Here is a 20,693-nt window from a genome sequence, read left to right on the forward strand (position 1 = left end):
TGTCAATGCCTTCTTTTATAGACTAAAGGGGATTTTCTGCAAGGATAAAATCTCTTGTTTATATGGTTATCATGTTTTCAAGCCCAAATATGTAAGTGTGAGAAAAGGCAGCTTAAGTCCTACATGATTCGTGGAAGGCATTAAAATCAAGTGCGTGCAATTTGTGTTCATTTCACTGAATGACACGCGGTGATGGAGAACAGGGAGTCACCTTTCCAAAAGAGCGCTCTATTGGAATTACCATTTAAAATTAGTTATGTGATTCCAGCCCCTCACATTAGGCTGCGAAATATTAGCCCGCAGAGAGTGAAGGTTTAAGCACCGTTTGCGGAACTTCTTTTTTCCTCCCAGTGATAACCCTTGTATTAGATCATGTTTATTTTACTTGTAAATCACATCTTACTACAGGGAGTTCAAAGTTTTAAAATGTTAGTTTTGGGATATGATAGCCAACCATTTTCTTCCTTTAGCGAGAGTGTCAGTGTTTTCTAACATGATATCAATCTCTCTAGAAGAATAACATTGTCTTTCTGTAAAGACTTAAGTTAAACTAGGAACTCTGTGTGTGCTACATTGTTTTTAATGGATTGAATTCTTCCCTTCAGCCTTATAATGCCTTCCTCTCCGCCGTGAAATGGATAATGACAGAACTTGTCTTGTAAGTACTATCCATTATAGTTTTTGAGGAAAAATATTGTTTTTCTATTTTTATATGAAGAAGTAAATTGGGAGATTGTGCCGCATGCTTTCAATAACCATTAGATTTATACTTGGAGATACTCTTACTGACTATCTCAAAGTATTGAACATTAAGACCAGAAAGTTATCTTTCATTAAGTTATTCATGAATACTCCCTGTGCTCTTAGGTCATTGTTTAACAGACTAACAGCTTGCAATACACAAACCAAATTTATTTATTGTAGTTACTGTTAAGTTTAACATGGATGTCTGGCTGTTTTTAAAGCAGCCTGGGTGGGCTGTGGTCAGAACACACTGCCGTGGGTTGTCTTGACTGGTACACAAGCTGAGGCTAAAGCAGGCATCAGCTAGGGCTGGGGGCTTTTTCAGGTGTGATTTAATTGCTTACCCTGTCAAATCATGGTCCTCTTTAGAGGATGCTGGATGTTTCTGTGACTTATGTCAAACTTAGAGTGGCGTGAAGATGGAAAGGTTGACTTCCAGAGCAGAAATACATGACAGGACCACTGAGCCACATAAAAGACAAGAATTCCATGGACAAGGATGTCAACAGGATTAACTAAGTTATATTAAACTCTCTCATACCATTCTGATTCCCTACCATGCTGAAGGCAGATCCCCTACTATTCAGTAAATAGACATTGCCCCCCTCCAAGACATCATTTTAAAAATAAAGCCTATATTAACAATTTGTATAAATTCAAAAGGGAAAAGTCTCTGTATATATAAGAGAGAGAGAAAATGCATTACTAGTTAATGGCAGGATTTTAGCTGACAGGGAGCTGCTATAGATGGTAGCCATGAGGCTCAAAAATAAATGACTTGATTTTGAGCCATGTCTATTTATCTGGAAGGTGATATTATTTTGGCATCCTTTACCAGAAATTCAGAAGTTTTTATTTTTCTAAAGTCAAATTGTGACATAATGTTATACAAAGGCATTTGTGTCTGCCCCCATACGTATAGAAGGGTTAAACAAGTATGAGTTGTGGAATGGGTTTTGAAAGCATCCTTTACTACTACAGACAATCGTTTTGATAAAAGAGAATATTCTATTTGTATATCAGAATATAGCAGGAAGGCCAATAGAAATTGCTTATTTATTGTGGAATCAGACTAGATGGTTAAGAGAAAATAACCAGCTAGTAACTAGAAGACTATTTCTGCCCAGGCAGCAGGATATTCCTCATCTAGGAGTCCTTGAATCTAGGTAAACCTGACTCAGGGTTGTGCTGGCATACTTGGAGAAGTAGCCATTCATAGGAAGGGTAAAGCCTGGTAGAAAGGCGGTGGGAACTCATTCCACCGTGTTGATGTCTCCACAGTGTGAAGTTATTCTTTCAAAAAAGGTGAGCAGTGCTGGGTGGCGCAGTGTATCACTGTGCAAACCAGGGGGTGGATGACCAAGTAACACCGGGCTTTCCCGCCGTCTGTTTAGGTTCCTGGTGGAATTTAACCTCTGCAGTTGGTGGCACTCTGATATGACAGCTAAAGGTAAGCAGCAACTGGTTTCTATTTCCTAGTCAGAACGATCCACCCTGGGTTCACTGGCTACTTTTCATCAGCGATGTGCTGACTCGCGTGAGAACTACTCAGGACGAAGTGATGATTTTTCAGCTCGGTCAGCAAACAGCCACTCTGTGCTATGCTGTTCTGTCTAAGCTGATGCAGCATTCTACCACGGTGAATGTGTACTTTGAACTGTTGTCTTAAGTGATGCTTTGGGGTCACACATTGCACAAGTGAATTCTTCAGAATACTTGTAGGCCATGCTAAAATCTAAGGGAGACTACATCACCTGTGTCTCAGCCTGAATGAATGGATGACTACCCTATTTTTGCTTCCGCAGCTAACCCTCATGAAACGTAAATATGATCGTATTATCTTTCCTCAAAAGCCTGCAGTGATGTGAGGAGTGATTAGTACAGACTCCCAGAGGCGTGAGTTGTGGAGTTAAGTCAGGATGGGTTTGAGGCAGTCTTGGAGGCTGGCCTTAGCCAAATTAGCTGATCTTCCCAAAGCTGTGTTTCCCTCTAGTAAGCACAATGTGAAGAACAATATTTACCTCCCGGGGGTGTGTATGTGTATACAATGATGAGATAAATCGTGTTATATGCTGACCCCGACAGCTAGAACATACAGTGGTGGCTGTAATTAACCCCTTACAATGGTGACAACAGTGCTGACCATGACCGTGATGGTGATTGTCTAGGAAACCGATGCTCTGTAACAGCACTGCCTGTGCTGTCAGCTGCTGTGTCCTGGGCATACTGTGTTCTATATTTCCTGATGCATTCACTCATGCTCTTTTTTTTTTAACCTGAGCTCCTAGGGCAGTTGTGGCAACCTTGTGACACGCATGTTATTTTTTTTCCTTTTAAGACAAAAGATGTTAATATATGAGTTGTTTGTTCTAAACTAGAACCTCACTCTTCAGGTTAAATTGCAGTGTAGGCACTTTGCAATAAGTAAGTCCGTTTTGGACTGCAGTTTGGGCACTTGTCTCTGAAAGGTTCACCATCACTCTCCTAGGGACTAGGACAGGATTCTTCTTATTTTTAACTATTTTTTAAACAGGTTGATTAGTAATGTATCAACAGTTCTCCAGTTTTCTGGGCAATATTAATCTGGCATCCTCTTTTCTTCCTTTTAGAACCTCTGTCTGAGGCAAAATTAGCAGTCTTTCGTGCTCCTGCCTCAGCTGGCACATGAGATCTTTTTATGTTAATGCCTCGCTTTGTTTTATACTAATGTGCAATTTCTTGATGATAGGAGATCTGTCCTAACCATTGTTGTCCCTTAGCACATAACCGGGGTTTAGTACACAGTAGGTGCTTAATCTTCACCTATTGAATATCCTAACAAGTTGGGCATGGGGGCACACACCTGTGATACCCGTACTTGGGAGGCTGAGGTAGGAGGCTCATTGTGAGTTCAAGGCCAGCCTGAAAGGCATAGTGAAAACCCGTCACCAAAAAAACAAAATCAAAAACAAAATTTTAGTCTGAAACCCTGTATCATTTTGCTTTGTTTTGTTTTTGTCTATGTTGTTGGTATTTTGCTATTGTTTTTTCTTTTTATTATTCTCTTTAAAATAAAACAAAACAAAATAAATCAAATATCCTCACAATCCTTCTTGTACCTGGCATGATGTCTGTAATCCCTTCTCCCTCTTTGCTGTGAGGCAACAAATACCCCTAATCCCACTTCTGAAAATTTGGCCTAAGGAAGTAAGCTGGGATGGGATGATCATCCATCACTGGGAATTTATGACTGCAAATAATGGTGACTCTTTAAATGTCTCATGATAAGGGCATTTAAAAATAAATTACAGAAGGCTTAGAAACTGTTTCTGCAAACTTTTAATGAAATAAACAGTGCTTACATTGTTGGGTCTGTGGCACCTGCCTCTTGTGCCAGCTGCATGGGAACCTGAAGCAAGATGATCACTTCAGCTGAGGAGTCGGATACCAACCTGGGCAACATAGTGAGACACCATCCTCCTTCCACCCCCTCCACCATCACCCAGCACAAAAACCTTACAACATTAAGTAATATAACAAAACACAACCCGAGATGCAAAACTGTATGTACAACCAAAATGAAGTCCAGTGGTGGAGGAAAAAGAAGGATTTGGAGTTAAATATGGTCAGCAGTGAGGGTGAACAGTGAGGAGTCAGTAGACAGATTCAAGTATGATTTAGGTAAAGAAGACAGCATGTCCCTAAAAGAAATTTCACCTGTAGTGTGACCTCACTGTGGTGTAACAGGGCATGTAATTTGAAAAAGCAAGATGAGAAGGAAGTTACTAAATGGTTGCTTATGTTTTCTACTTTTCTTCCTTAACTGGATTTTTCAGTTTTTTTTTTTAAAGATTAAAAGAAAAGGAAGTAGGTAAATCAATAGAGGCCAAGGGAGTGAGCTACATGTTGGTGAAACAGCTACTCTCTCTGCAGTACCAGTAACCTGGGGACGGGTCTCACTCACTCTGAATAAGGCTATGATCATACAGAGGTGAGGCTATGATCATCATACTAGCTGTGCAGCTTAGTGACTAAGTATCCTGGCTTTGAAGCGAGGCAGTCTTACGCCTCTTGCTCCTTAGGAGGTCCTGGGAAAAGTGCTTGGATCTCTCTGGGATGGTTTTCTCATTTGCTCCTAGAGATAATGATACACATGGTGTGGTTGTGAGAGGTGAGTTCAATAACACACACACAGCAATTCCTCATATGGTGGTTGTTTTGGACTGTGACAGGTAACTATTTCTTAGGCATGTCCTCAGTGCTGAAGGCAGCAGGCTGGTCATCTTCAGTGGCTTACTTTTTGGTATTCCTGCTCATACTTGAGGAAGACTCTTCTGCATGCCAACCTTCAGTCATGCATGACCTCGGTGCATACCCACCATTCTCACTTTAACCTACTTCTCTTCCCCATGACCTGATACCTCAGACATCTACCCACAGTCTTGTTTTGGTCCTGCAGCGTTGACAGTTTCTTCTGACTTTTTGTTAAAGGCCAATCACCATGATCTTTGCCTAAATCAATAGTTTGCAATTTCGCTTCCCAGAAGATACTGCAATAGAGATGTTTTGTTTGTCATAACTGGCTATGAGAACCTAGGGAATAGGGAGTAGGGATGCTGCTAAAATCCTACAACACACAGACAGCCCCTGCAACCAAACAGTATTTACCTCAAGATACCCGGAGGACTGCTGTTGAGAAGCCCTTGTCTAAGTAAGGGGTACAGGAGATGGGGAAAGGAGAAAGATCTGGTCTTTTCATGAAATCTAGGGAGATTTGGGGAGGGTCCCATTCTGAAATTTTACACTCCCATCCCTTCACAGCTGGTCTAACACTGGTTGAAATTTTTCCAAAGAGGAATAATGTGATGCTTTAGTTCTCTATTTTCTGGCTTAGGAAGATTTTAAGCAAGACCCTTAACAGATAATTTCAAAAAGTCATCTTACTTCATTGTCAGATAATAAGACCTTCTTCCCACAGACTGTAGAAAGATCTTGTCTGGTAATGACATGGCTGACCCGTGATTGCTGGCAGAGTGTGCTGCCATTTCCAGACAGCTGGAATCCTTTTCAAATTACCTTCAAACCCCATCAGTATACCTGAGAACTGGACACTGCTAAAATGTGTCGCCAGATCTCTCTAAAGCACCCGTGTCATCAGATGAAAAATACATGGATGAAGGTAGATGGATACATGAATGGGGATAGACGTATACATAGATGATAAATACATAGATGAGAGTATGAAGATACACCCATGATAGATGAATTTCTAATGGCAAATAAAATAGAAATGGACAGATACATTTGTAATGATTAGTAAAATAGAAGTGTTAGACCAAAGCCAAGACCCGCCTCTCTAGCTCAATACTGACCAGGGCCACAGCTGCCTTTCTTTAGCGTAGGTGTCAAGTTGGGTCCTTCATGTGAATTGTCCTGTTTAGGCTCTTAGCCTTCTGCTGAATGAATATGAGATTTTTCATTTTGTAAATGAAGTAATCAAATGAAGCTGCATTAACTTGCCCACAGGGGTGCTATCACTGGAATATTTTATTAAAAATAAACATAAATCTTAAAGCCAGTGTAAGGAGGGAAAAGTTTCAGGCACCTATACTATTGACTTGCAAGGCCTCTTCATTCTAAATTTACTATTCTCTCACTAAAGACCCAGAGCTGAGACATACATCTATGTTTTAGCTAAAAATGGAATCCATAATTACACTGTTTATCTGCTTCATTTCCTTAATGAAGGGGACCGTGGAAGCGCATTTCTGCTTGATTATCATGCAGGCATAATTTCGGAGAAGTTGCACAAAGAGAACAGAGCTTGCTGGCACCCGATTATGAACGGGGATGCATTCACAGAAACAAAAGAATAGGAAAGCTTTTCAAATGGCGAATCTATTCATTCTCAATTGTCTGCACATAATTACTGTGAACCCAAGTTAGTTATTCTCATCAGGGACATTTGTTGCTAAGGAAAAATTAAAGAAATTCAATTGTGTGGATGCCCCCGTGGATGCCTCATTGTCAGTGAGTGATAGGTCGTGGTGGCTTTAGCTTTACAGATGTAGCACAACTGGTCCTGCACATGAATTGTTCCGGGAGGCAGAGCTGTGTGACTGCAAAGAGCTTTGGCTCTAGGAAGTGACTGTGCAGGTTTACATCCGGTCTTCACGTTCACAGCAGTTTTCGTGAATGGTGAAATGTGGCTCTAGGCAAGCACTTTAATTTCTCTGAGCTTTAGTTGCTTCAACTGCAAAATGGGGTAGAAGCAGAGCCTTGTTTACTGTGCAGTGGTGAGGATTCCAGCCATACAAATAGCCTAGCACAGCACTTGCTATGTAGTAAGTGCTCAGTGAATCCATTGGTCAGGTAAATAACGATAGTTGGCCAGAGGGTGGTAGGTCAGGGACAGAGCTCTTGCCTAACATGTGTAAGCCTGAGGTTCAATCCCCAGTAACTCAGATGAGAAGTGATGATCATGAGATATTTTTTCATGAGACTCAGGCAGGCTATGTCTGCTCTCTGAACCTCAGTTGTCCCTTATGGCAAAAGAAGGACATAGCCTAGTGAGCACCACGATCCTTACGTACATGCATCTCTGTAAGATTGTGAGTTTTGAATGCCTAGAGTTAAAACAGTAGTCTATAAATTGCGAGAAGCTTGGTTATTGGCTGTCAGTAGTGTCTGGCAAATATGTAGGGTGTTTTCCATAGCATTCTAAACAAAAAGAGGTTCACGTTACTTAGATTAAGTGGCCATGGTTTTGTATGAGAATTTGTGTTTCCCCAAAGCATATCAAGCAACTTCCAGCAAATCTAGGGTCACGCTGCTAACACACTCAATGGTTTGTCACCACATCACCATGAGCACCATACAATTGTCAAAGGAAAAAGAATTTCATCTTTAGAAAGGATCTGAGCCACATGAGTCTTGCCATTGAGAGTACTGGACTCATTCCGTTCTAACCAGGCCTATACGATTAGAATTAGGGATGGTGACAGTGTCAGGCTTATTTAAATCACCTGTGCTTTTTCTGTCTGCCTGCCCCAAAGACCTTTCTTGATGCCTTCCACTGGTCCAACTTCACAAAGCAGTGAGATATCCATGAGATGGGGCTAGATAGCTCACATTCTAATTTTTGGACTGTGCCACATACCTATTGGATGAATTTGAGCAATGCAGTCTGCTTGTCTTCACTCATTATTTGCAAGCAAAGATAAAAACCGTGCATACCTCGTTTGCTTACGAATTTTGTCATGTTTTGCTATTAAGTAAAGTAATACATACAAAGCAGAATAACATCTGGCACACAGCAATTTCTTAATAAATTTAACTGTTACCACTGTTAGGCTTTTGTACGCCACTTGCAGGCATATTCCGTATTTGTTTATAATCCATGCTGCTTTGTATTTAATCTTTATTTCAATTTAGTAGACTTGCTTTTTGAAATCCAAATACTTTCAATAAAAAAAGGAAGCTTCTTAAATTGAAAAATCCAAATCACTTGCCATACAGGTGAATCAATTGTTAGAATAAGAACTGTGGAAATAAAAAGTTTTACCAAGTTACAGTCAGATACTGTGCAGTTGGTATTTGGCCTTCCCATGCTAGAAGGAGAGACTCACAAAAGAAAGACATAGAAATTAAAGGTAGGAAAACCTCCTTAGTATCATACAAACATATCCTCCTCGCAAAACATGGGTCTGAGACACAGACAGCCATCTAACCTACCTGAAAGGCAGGCAACTTGTTACCGAGATTCTCACATATTTTTGTCTATTGTACTTGCTTGAAAAACATCATTCTAGAGATTCATGGGTGTGTTTAGTAGGCATTTAATGATCCTCCCATGAGGTAACACTACTGGGCAAAGAAGCATAGATTCTGAGACTTGGCCCTTCAGGAAAACAGTAGTACTGGCACTGTACAACCGGTGGAATCAAGGAGGCAGTTATCTGCTTGAAATTCCTAACCCCAAAGCAGTGTCTCAGAAAGGTCGGAGATCGGAGGCCTCTTTGAAATATCTTAGGCAGCAGAGGATATGGTGGCAGTGAGAGCATACACTCAGAGAGCACTATCCTGCTAGCAACTTTCATCCAGTACTCAATCACATGAACTTGGTACTGTCATTCCCATTTTGTAGATGAAGACACGTGTAAAATTTAAAAACTTACTGATGTTGAACAGCAGTGGTAGGATTTGCAACCCTTAGAATTTATGCTTTTAGCTACTAAACAGTGAGTGGGCCTAGCTTCTGGGACATTGATGGTAACACTCACAACAACAGCAATTTGTGAAGGATCTGTGTATGCATGTGTGTGTGAAAGTAAAGATGGAAATGTAAGTACTGCACTGTTAAAAACTGCATGTACTTTCCTCCATTTATTCCTCAGAAGAGCCCTGTGAGGTTATCAGAGATGTTCTCTCAGTGTCAAGGACCAGTTCTGAAATCATATGTCTGTCTAGAAAACCTGAATAACAGTCTGCTTCCTTTTGTTCTAAATAAGAAAAATTGCAATGTATCATGTTTTGAGACCTCGGTTTCCTCCAAAGAACTAAAGCTCAGTAAAAAAATTCCTATACTAGGAAACCATTATATTGGGATATAAATGCTTAAAACATGACTTCCAGCTCAGCCAGCAATGGTCTGGTAGTTAGGGAGGAGTTCTTCTGTGGGTGGTCACATTGATGTCTGTTAGAGTGCATAGTACCCCTGGTGGACAGTCGGCAATGCTTCTGCCATCTAACAAGGTGCATATAGTTTGAGACGGTATATTTCACCCATCACTCTGTTAAAATCCTGTTTTGGAAGGGAATGTAAATATATATATTTTCTTTTTCTGTATATACACCAGCTAGCGACTTCATAAAGAATTTGGGTATGGGAACCTACAAGCTCTTTATTGGGAAAATGTTAATCAGTAGACATCACATGAAGAACACCCATACCACTGGCATCCCTATCTTACAGATGAGAATACTGAGGTTTAGCTAAAAGCAGCAGAGTAGACATTTGTTCTCCAAACTTCCCTTACACAAAGGCCTTCACCTTTATCCACACTACTTAGTAACCATCAGTGTCATTTTAATGTCACAGAGCCTTATTAGAATGTTTGTGCTGTTTCTGTTGTTGCTGTTACTACTATCTGGAATTTTCTTAGCACTTAGTGTCCCAAGTACGTACTAAGTACTCAGCAAGTATTGTTTCATTTACATCTCACATCAACCTCTGAGACAACTTTACTATCTCCAGTTTAGTAATATGAAAACTGAGACATGGATTTTGGATCTTGTCCACTGGACATGACTCATCTAAATAATTCAATAAACCACCAAACCATTACCCGGTGCCTACTGTGTGCTCATCCACATTCCAGGGTTATTTAGTGCTTTAAAACCAACACAGCGTATTATTGGACAAGGAACTTTATAATAGTAGGATTTGGTTCATGGCTGTACTTCAAAGACATTACGTATTTTACTATTTCATATTTCAATTTGCTTTCTATAATAAAAACGTGCAATTTCATCATGACCTTTGTCTGACCCTAAATAATATGGTATTGGTATGACTTCTATTTTATACGTTTATTCAGATATACATATGTGCTGTTGCTACGTTCAAGTGAGCCTGAGGTCAGAGACTGATGTCCCAGAAAGAATTCTTGCGATACATAAATGATAGCTGATCAAGCCAACACAACTGCTTGAGGAATTATAGCTTACAGAGTTGCTTGGCAGATGAAATCACTTGACTAATTAGAAAATAATGCATTATGCTGTGCCTAGAAAAATCACAGAGCAGCAGAAGCCCAACTGCATTATGAGTTGCTGCGGGCTGCAGTCATAGTATTGAGCCTATGCACTGTATCCTTAAACTTCTCTTGTCCTTCCCTCCCCCGACCCCACAGCCCAGAAACTGAAACAGACCCTGGAGCCTTGTGATACTGAATATCCAGCGTTTGTGTCTGAGCGTACCATCAAGGAGACCACAGGGAATATTGCTTGCGAAGACTGCTCCAAGTAAGCCATACCCAGTTCCACTTCCTCTCCCCTGTTACAAACACACACACACACACACACACACACACACACACACACGGGCACGCACACACGGGCGCACACTTTTTGCTAGATACAGATCTTTCCCAGATGGGCCAATGAGCAATGAGACCGGCAGTATATGCATTGTTACACTGGAAGACAAGACATGGCTGCCCTCTTGTGTGAGGTTGCGTGTCTATCTGTCTGCCCGGAAGGAGTATCACTTGACTTTGATAATCATTTTCAGCTCGGTGAACATTCAAAATGTGTGACAAAACATCCTGGAATATAGATGCTTCATCCAGTTTGTTGATGTTTGCAGAAAACCCTGACTGGTGCTTTCCCAGTTGACAGTTGGCAATTTCAGCTGTCTGAGAAATGTCCTTAAGTATCTGTACCGGAAATACCATGCCCCCTTATGAACCCAAATGCTATGTAGTGAAAATGATTTCTCAGCAGTTGAGTGAGCATTTCCCTAATTGCTACTGAGATTGCACATCTTTTAACAATTTTATTGGTTATTTGGTCTCTATATTCCTTAGTAAAAGACGAAAGATTTATACGATCTGAAGAGAAACCAGAGTATGGTCTCTATATTCTTAGTGGGCAGTTTCCTGTTGGGTAGTTATGTTCATTCTTATTGATTTGGGTGGTCTTTCTATATTTCAGATAGGATTTCTTTATAATTGCATATACTATAAATGTGTGTTCCTATTCCTTGGATGGTTTTTCACTTTAATGGGTATTTATTGATGCAAAAGTTTACGTTTGTTTTTATTTTAATACAGCACAACTTGTTCTTTTCTTTTGTACTTTGTGCATTTTGTTCCTTAAATTCTTCTCTTCCCTAATATAATATTGTTATCTTATATTTTTTATTCTGAGCACTTTGATATTTTGCCTTCTACACTTAGAGCTTTAATCTTTCTGGAATTTACTTGGTGTGTGTGTGTGTGTGTGTGTGTGTGTGTGTATTATGAACTAGGGTTCTGATTGAGTACTTTTTCATATAATTGGCATGAAGTTAACTTGTACTTTTTCTTTATATGTGATGCTAGAGATCAGACCCAGGGCCATGTACTTGCAAGTGTTCTATCAAAGGGCAGTTTTTATTGAGTAGCCTTCATTTTCCCTCTCCTATGTGTGACACTTGTATCCTGTCTATATGCAGATCTGTTTCCAAATGCTATGCCTTGTGAATATCTCCGTCAATATCATATCTCTTTAATTATAGCTCTATAATATGACTTGATGTTGAGGAGAACACATCCTTTCCCCATACTCATCCTAAATTGTCATGGTTATTCTTGACTCTACACTTGCATATTAATTTTGGCGTTAGCTTGTTAATGTCCACCAGTTCTTCTAAGGCATTCATTAAAATTTTGTTAAGTGGGGCTGGGGATTTAGCTCAGCGGCAAAAGCGCCTTCCTGGCAAGCGCAAGGTCGTGAGTTCGGTTCCCGGTACCGGAGAAAAACCAAAAAAAAAAAAAAAAACAACAAAAAATTTTGTTAAGTTAAACAGATTTGAAGATGATTGCTATATTTTGATATTAAATCTTTCCATTCAAAAGCTAAGTATATATATCTTTATGTCTTTTTATTTTTTAATGCAGCTTCATAATTTTGTTAGATTTTTTTTTTTTTTTATCGGGAATTGAACTCAGGGCCTTGTGCTTGCCAGGCAGGCACTGGGCCACTGAGCTATATCCCCGGACCTATTTGTTAGATTTATACCTAGACAGCTTATAGTTTGTAAATGAAAGACATCTAAAAATACTTTTCTAATGTATGCCACTAATGTATGAGGACATCACTGATTTCTGTGTTTGAATATCTTATAGCCAACAAATTTAGAGCTAACAGTCTGTGTATGGAATCTCTTGGACTTTTTACATAGTCAATAAAATCATTGGTAAAAATTTTCCTTTATAATCGCCATATTTAATTTCTCTTTTGTGTTTATTGCACTAAACTCATGATGCATTGTTGAATAGAACCAATAAGACTAGGAAGTCATCACTCATTTCTAATTTAAAGGACTTGTTTCGAATAATTCCACATAAAGCATAATGTTCAGTAAAGTTTTTATTGTTGTAAATATAAATAATATAAAATTTGCCACTTTTAACTGTTTTTAATTGTACAATGCAGGGGTATGTGTGCAACCATGGTTATTATTTATTTTCATAATTGCAATGGGTTTTGGTAGCTAACCATCTGTTAACAAAAATTTCTATGAAAGATTTTGTTGCTGTGGTTACTCTCCAATACCTGGATAGATGTTTAATTTCACAAAAAAATTATATCCATTGTTAAAAGTAATTTTTATTTGTTGAGTTATATTGCAATTAAAAAAATTTTACCTATGAAATACTTATATTTAATCAGGTGGTACATATATGAGATGTGATAAAAATTGTGATGAACCTTTTAAGAATATTCCAGGAAAAGACTCAGTCCTCCCCCTAAAAATATATGTATGCAGAAATAGCTAAGATAATTATATTACTAATTTCTATTGGTTTATTGAAAGGAACAGTTAGTGCTTAATATTTTTGATCAGTTTTGCATGATCTGGTTATCTATATCTGGTTATCTGAACAACTATTTTGAGGATAACAATGTGCAATATAACAACCATTGTTGATTTCCTATCATCTTGTTTTAAAATTCTGTATTGTTTTTAATATTTTTAAATTATTTAGTTTCATTAAAATAAAAAAGAATAAAATAAGTACACAGTAAAAAGAAATACTCACTCCCATTACAACCCCTCAAAATATTTTCCCTCACTTCAAACATTCATCCCATCATTCATGCTACTTTCTGAAGCAGTTCTGGAAGTTTCCTTTTGTAAGTGTCTTCACTTGCATTATCCTAGCTGCCTTGATGGTGTGAATTGATTGAAAACATTTCCCTTTCACTGTCATTTTGACTTTGAGGAAGACAGAAGTCACAGGATGAATCATATTTTCACCATAAATGTATGGTAAATATTTGAAGATTCTACTTCTTAGAATATTTCCTGTTTCATGTCACTTTTCAAGTTTGTAGCTTAGATTCATAGTGTGAGCTTTTAATTGAAAGTGCTATAATATTGTAATTTTGGCAACTTTTTTGTTCTTTAAAAAGTTTAACTGATTCATAAAATTGTATGTATTTATGGGGTAACATGCAATGCTTGAATTTGTATGTACTGTGTAATGTTTAAATTATAATTAATTTATCTCTTCAAATATTTATCATATAATTATGGTGAAAATATTCAAAATCCTTTACAGTTTTCTAAAGAAAATATGATTCATTGCTTCTCTTTAAATTTGTGAGTTTTTAATTCCTTTTCTTTCTCATTTTGTTTTACTGCCTCCTTCCCTTGCACGGTACCTCTCCAGGCTGACAAATATCATTTTTCCTATTTTTTTTGTTTTTCATTTTTCTTCCAGTACTAGGAATCAAACTCATGACCTTCTGCTTGCCAGGCAGGCACTTTGCCACTCAGCTAAATCCCCAGCCTCCATTTTTCCTATTTTTTATTTTGCTTTTTTTTAACATTTTATTTTTGATGTTTAGCTTTACAGTGTGTGTGTATTTCTCTCTGCATACCAGTGTATCTCTGAAACTGAATGTACAGGATTTTCTTATTCATCAGCTCTAACAATTCCCTAATTTTTACTTTTTTAAATTAGTAAATGTCTAAATAATGTTTCAGATTTCCTAATGTATGCAGTTTGAAACTACATTTTTATTATTGATGTTTAACTAAATGGATTTTTGTTTGGGGTGACACATTTTTTTAGTATGTGTGGAATCTTGCTTTAGATTGTAATACTTGTCCATGTGTCTTTGGAAGCAAGTTACTTTCTCTCATAGCTTGGGATAGAGATCAATATTTATCCATTGGATGAAGAGTACTAACTGTGTTTCAAACTTTTATTTTTTGAAGAAGGCCTATTTGAGAGGTCCATCTTTTGCCAGATATGTGGAGTTTTTAACTTCTTGTCATTCAATTTATTTTGCTTTCTGTATTTTCCAGTTATCATGGTCATCCCTGTTAAGACCGTTATAACTTCCCAATAAATCATTCTTTTATCACTATGGTGACCGTCTGTATACATGAAGATGTTTTAGTCTTTAGCATCTGCTTTTTTTATTAATAGCATCAGTACAGAGGTTCATCTTTTGGTAGTATTTCCTAGGCATGTTTCTCCCTTCTCTCTTTTTCAACCCCTTTTTATCATTTTTGCCTTATGGTTTTGCTTCAAAAAGAAGATATAGCTGATTGGAAATTTTTATTATTTCTATTATCTTCTATACTTAATCTTTCAAAATTTGTTGTGCTTACTGATAAATTTGAATTTACTTTGACTATGATTTGATATGCTTTCTATTCTTTCTTTCTTTTTTTTTTTTTTTGTCTTCTAGGTATGTATTGAGTTTACTCCCTTTCCTCCTCCTAGTATGAAAGATGTACACTCTATTCTTTCATCAGTAACCTTTAAGCCTCTTTTCACATATTCTGTTGTTTAAGGTTGCTGTCCTCCTCCAGAACAAACAAAAACCAAGAATCTTCTAACTTGGATGACCTCCCATCTCTTTCATGTAACACTTTCCAAAATTTCAGTTCTATTATGTTTATAATTCACTAAATAATTTATTATTCCTGTTGCTGACTATAATAAATTGCATGTTTACCTCCATTGTCACCAGTCTATGTAGTCACCATTGGTTTAAAAAAAAAACAAAAAACATTCATTTCTGTTTTGTAGTACTGTAGACATTTATTCAAGAATGATTGAAGAAGGCTAGATTTTCTCATTCTTTGTCCAAAATGTCTTCTTTAGCTAAGTATGGTAGTATTAATTTAACAGAACATTCTTGAAATTGGGATATTTTGAAAATAATATTCCCTTGTCTGCTGACTTTTAGCTTTGTACTTTTGTAAGAAGTCTGGCTGTTTCCTCTTCTCTGATGACTTTTGAAAGGTTCACTCTCTTTGTAGTGTTCTGAAGTTCCACTAAAGTGATTAGATAAAAGTTCATTTCTACTTATTTAGGGGCTTTATTCTGTACAATATCTTCAATATTTCAGTTCACTAATTTCCTTTTCATTCTTTACAGTCTGCTACTTTAAAAATCCTTTGAGTTACTAGTATTGATGACTTTCTAGAAGTTTTATTTGCTTCTGTTAAAATATGTATTGTTATAGAGTGTTTTTAGGCATTACGTAGTAAATAAATGAAGGTCTTTTAAGATTGCCCTAACAGTTTACATATGAGAGGTACCAATCTTCTTTTTCTTCTGTCTGCTTTCTGGTGTGATAGATTATTTGCTCACATATTCGTTTTAACCATGAGCTGATCTTTACTTTTACTTACAATTTGCCGATAGAACACAGCTTCAATTTCTCTTCTCAGTAGATTTGTATTGAGGCTTCTCTTAAGTATCCTATTAGGATTGACTGCCTGGCAATAATTGTTATGTAAGTTTTTATATTTAGGGGTTTCTGTACCATATAATTACAGTAAATATTTTCCCTAAGCAGCATGTAGTTTAGGCTTAAAGTTTGATTTCTCATGAGCAGTATTATTTTTCCTGCTCAGAGCCACAGAGAATGCCAGATTATGAGCTCTTTACACTTAGCTATAAATGTACAAGTTGGCTTTGAGTGCTTTTTTCCTGTAAGTTCTCTTGTATTTAAACATGTTTGTTTTGTTTACTGTTTCTTGCCGTGTGTCTGAGTGTTTTGAGAAGAATGGCTTTGTAACTCCCTAATCTGTCCTGTCATAGTCTACTCTTCCAAAGGGGAAGTCCTAGGGCTGTCACAAGAAAGTGCAAAGGTAGAGTCGTTTATTGCAGGGGTTTTCAAAGGACAGGGTTCCGAGTCTGAGTCCTAACTTAATAATTGCTTTGTGGCCATGGGTGAACTCTCTGAAGCTCAGCTTCTCCCTGGCTTATTTAGAAGATAACAGTAGTAAGCATGCTGTGGGCTTATTGTAAGAATTAAATGAGAAAATTTGTGCTGTGAACTTAGTGGAATGTCCAGAATAAAGTAAGTACTGTGTAAATGGCCACATTTCACCCATGTATAATGCTATGGTCTGAAAATGTATGTCCTTTCAAAATTCCATTGTCCAGACCTAATCCCCAGTGTGATAGTATTTCATTGTATGTGAGAAAATAAATAGAACCCAGATGGGAGCTATTAGGACAAATAGTATTTTTCCTTATAGACTCATAATTAGAAATCAAAGATGCAGTTTGATTAACTGACCTAAAGAAACCAGATATACAACTACCTATCATTCAATAGAAATAGGACATAATTGCATTCCTGCCATGGTCCAGAGATTCTGCTGGTACTTCCAGGAATGCAAAGATGGGTAGGATCAAAGTTAAAACTGAAGGTATTTGCAGCAGTCATGACTACTCTGTCAGATTTTGAAACCGTGCTGATTTGGCGACCCCAGGAGGTTGGGGATTTGAGTCAGAGTGCCACAGTTTGCTGGCAGAGGTAAAAAGATACACTGGCGGTTTTGGAGGATTTTCCTTTTAAACCTTGAACATCAAGGCCGTCATTCAATAGCTCAGTCATAGGTTAAAGAGGCAAAATAATGAAGACTTGAGAGAACCAGGTATGGTAGCACACACCTGTAATCCCAGTATTTTGGGAGGTTGAGGCAGGAGGATCTCAAGTTCAAGCTCAACATGTGCAACTTAGGAGAACCCTGTCTCAAAGTAAACATTAAAAATGGGCTGAGGATATAACTCACTGTGATGTTTTGGATTGAATCCCCAGTACCAAGAAGAAAGAAAGAAAGAAGACTCAAGGGTATGGGTGACAACAGAATAGAGGAATACACTTTTTCTTGCTTTTCTAGTAAACTTTTAATTAAAGTATAACATACACAGAAAAGCATTCAGACCCTAAGTTTTCAGCCTGAATCATTTGCACAGAATGAACATATGTAGGTAAGAAGCACTCAAGTTAAAATGGTAGAGAGCCTTGCATGTTCTCAGCTGCCTCCCACCTGCCCCACTTACCAAAGAAGATCCACCGTCATGATTTCTAACATGAAAATTGGTTTTGCACCTCTAACTTGTGAAATAACAATTTAATGATATCATAAATGACCTTCAAAGGTTTCTAAGGAATTAGTTCTGAAAACAAAATAGGGCAAATGTAAAAACAGCTCAGGACCTTAATAAATATTCCTTGACTGAGTTCTATCACAGACACTGGGCTACACTTCGAAGAAACAGCAATGAGTGAGACCCCCACACTTCCTCCCCTCTTGCCAGTCACAGGCAGGGAGCCAGATAGTTTCAACACTTGCGGCATAAGACTGTTGCTGAAGAGGGAACGGGACACACAGTAGCACGGCAGCGAGGCATGTGGACAATAAAGACTCCCTGGAAGGAGGAGTGCCCCGTGCCTGTTAGCAGTTCCGGTAACCTGACCCAGGGAAGAGCATCCCGTGCAGAGCTGAGAGACCTGTGGTTTGTCCAGAAAATCACTGGAAGTTCTAGGAAGCTGGAACATAGAACTGGGGGTGAGGAGAGGTGAGAGAGGCGATCAGGAGTGAACAAAGAACAAATGATGTTGTCCTTTTGATCTTGTCCAAAAGAACTGGTCCTCCAAGGACTTCGGATGCTAGCCTGACACCTGTATGGAACAACAGAAAAGTTTTAAGGACAGTGGAACAAAGCCATGAGATTCCAGGTAGTGGAAGAGATGACAGAAAGAGCAGTGACACTGCTCAGAAATCACTGAGCCAGATGGGGGCCATTTACCACTGCCCTGCCCCCATAACACTGGTACACATAGTCGCCCCAAGAGAGCCCAAAGCTAATTTCTTCCTGCACTTTTTCCTCCTCCTCTTTTCAGAGTTAGAAATCCATGTGTTTGATTAGGTAACCAGTTGAATGAGACACAAATTCATGACTGTATTTCCAACCCACCATCTTTGTGAGTATTAAAAAATGATGGTACAGTGCCACACAATGTAAAAGTAGACTTGTAAACATAGCTCCTGGTGTTTTTGAAGAACTGAGCCCTTTTTATCTTTGGCATCATTTTCCTTTCTCTTTACCCTTCTTTGCTCCAACTTATGAAATTGAATTTATGAGAATATATATTTGAGTATGGAATTGTTTATGATGATTTCATATTTTCTGTGAGTTTTGCGTTGTTTGAATATAAGATGGTAAGGAGGATAATGTCATTTTGTTGACTTTCTTTTCTGGATGGACCACAGATAGTTCAGTACAATGAAACCCAAATCTGCTTGGGTGCTTTGCATGTAATTAATGTCCATTGTAGACAGATAAATGTCTACTTTTAGGGTTGCCAACTTAAGTGTTTATATTTAGAGGCACTGAGTCATCTCTGATTATATTTTCCATATAAAACCATCTAGTGATTTTGGAAAGAAGATAGGATACAGAAACACAGTCAGGAGCAGCCGGACTTCAAAGATCTTTGAAGGCCAAAAAGACTTCTACCAAATGGCTAGAACTACTTACTCTGGTTCTAGCCTGAATGAGATATACCTGAACGACCTTCCTCCGCTTGCATTCTCTTAAGATTGTTTTTAATTTTTGACCAAATTGGAGCGGGTAACTTCAGCTCAGGAGTAATGATGTTCAAAAATAACACACTTCTATAGCATTTGGCCAGGAGTGAGCTGGAAATTGAGTTTGGTGAAAATTATAGTATTTCAGAAATTACGCACTAAGATCTTTTTCATAGAAAAACATCTCGCCTTCCACAATGGAACATGCGAGACTGTGTCCATGACAAGCCAGTTTTAAGGCAGCGATTACTCTTGTCCACAAGCAATGGCAAGCCGTCGAGCCACAGTCCCAAAGAACTGTGCGCTTCCCACGGGAACCAGCCTCAGCTGCTGTCTGTTCTCGGGCTGTCGTTAACAATCTGCCCATCTCTTAAAAGAGATCAAACAACTCTCACGTCTAAACATTTTGCTGGATCTCAGGAGGCCATGTCAGGTGATTCTAGCCAGATAGTAGGAATCTTTTTGGTCTTCAGAGATCTTTGAAGACTGTCTACTCCAAAATCACAAGATGGTTTTAGATGGAAAATACATCTAGAGGTGACTCACTCACTCTAAATAGAAACTTTCAAATTGGCAGCTCCAGAAGTGTACATTTATCTGTCTATAGCATAGACAGACATGTTATGTATTATAGCACAGAGGGGCAGTATGCAGTGTTTTTAAAAGGATTTGCAAAAATATAGGGTTTATTAAGAATGCAGGAGCCTAGAAGAAAATAAGAATTTACATAAGAATGTCATTAGGGTTGGTGGTTTGGCTGTTCTAACCAATAATTTTTGTCATTCAATATCCCACTGATTATTAAATTAATCTGTTACTCAAACAGCAATCGAAAACAACTCAGCCCATATTTTCTGGGCATTTGTGACTGTCAACAAGTTTACAAAAGTGAATATCTAAAAACAAATGTTGTGTTTTACTATTTTCCAGTACATGCCTTTACCTCTTGATAACCTCTCCCCTCCCCTAATTTCTGAGAAAGGGAACCACAACGATTTCCTTGGGAGAAGCATCCATTGCAAAGTTAAATACCTATAGGCAGTTGAAAGTAATTCATCAAAAATAAAAATTCAAACACATGTCACATTGTCAAGGCTAGGGCTTTAAAAGTCACGTCATATTTCAACACTGGCAAGATAATTTCTAAGGTAAATTAATTTTTCTGTTTCTTTTTGAGTGTTTTTTCCTCTCCTTTCTGGAAGTATCACTTGTCACTTTTCATGAAGATCATGTTGCCGTCAGTTTCCCTTCGGGCTGTGTGCACAAGCTTTGCTCATCTTCGCGGACGCCCCCGAAGCTGCGGCTAGATTTCTCTCATCACTTCCCCCCATGCGCCTTTCATTTATCC

At 38.2% G+C, this 20,693-nt stretch overlaps 1 protein-coding gene across 3 annotated transcripts in view; it reads left to right on the top strand.

The window, feature by feature from the left end:
- The window catches only part of Cacna2d3 (calcium channel, voltage-dependent, alpha 2/delta subunit 3), a gene marked incomplete at its 5' end in the record, with an annotated part of 848,592 nt that overhangs the window by 768,623 nt on the left and 59,276 nt on the right, over positions 1-20,693 (top strand). For all 3 annotated transcript variants that reach the window (XM_013515709.1, XM_013515711.1, XM_013515710.1), the window contains 3 exon segments: positions 606-658; positions 2,139-2,194; positions 10,638-10,749. In XM_013515709.1, coding sequence (XP_013371163.1) covers positions 606-658; positions 2,139-2,194; positions 10,638-10,749 — 221 coding nt within the window.

This window comes from Chinchilla lanigera, unplaced genomic scaffold, assembly GCF_000276665.1.
Source record: "Chinchilla lanigera isolate Chin_1 unplaced genomic scaffold, ChiLan1.0 scaffold00029, whole genome shotgun sequence".
NCBI classification, from domain to species: Eukaryota; Metazoa; Chordata; class Mammalia; order Rodentia; family Chinchillidae; genus Chinchilla; species Chinchilla lanigera.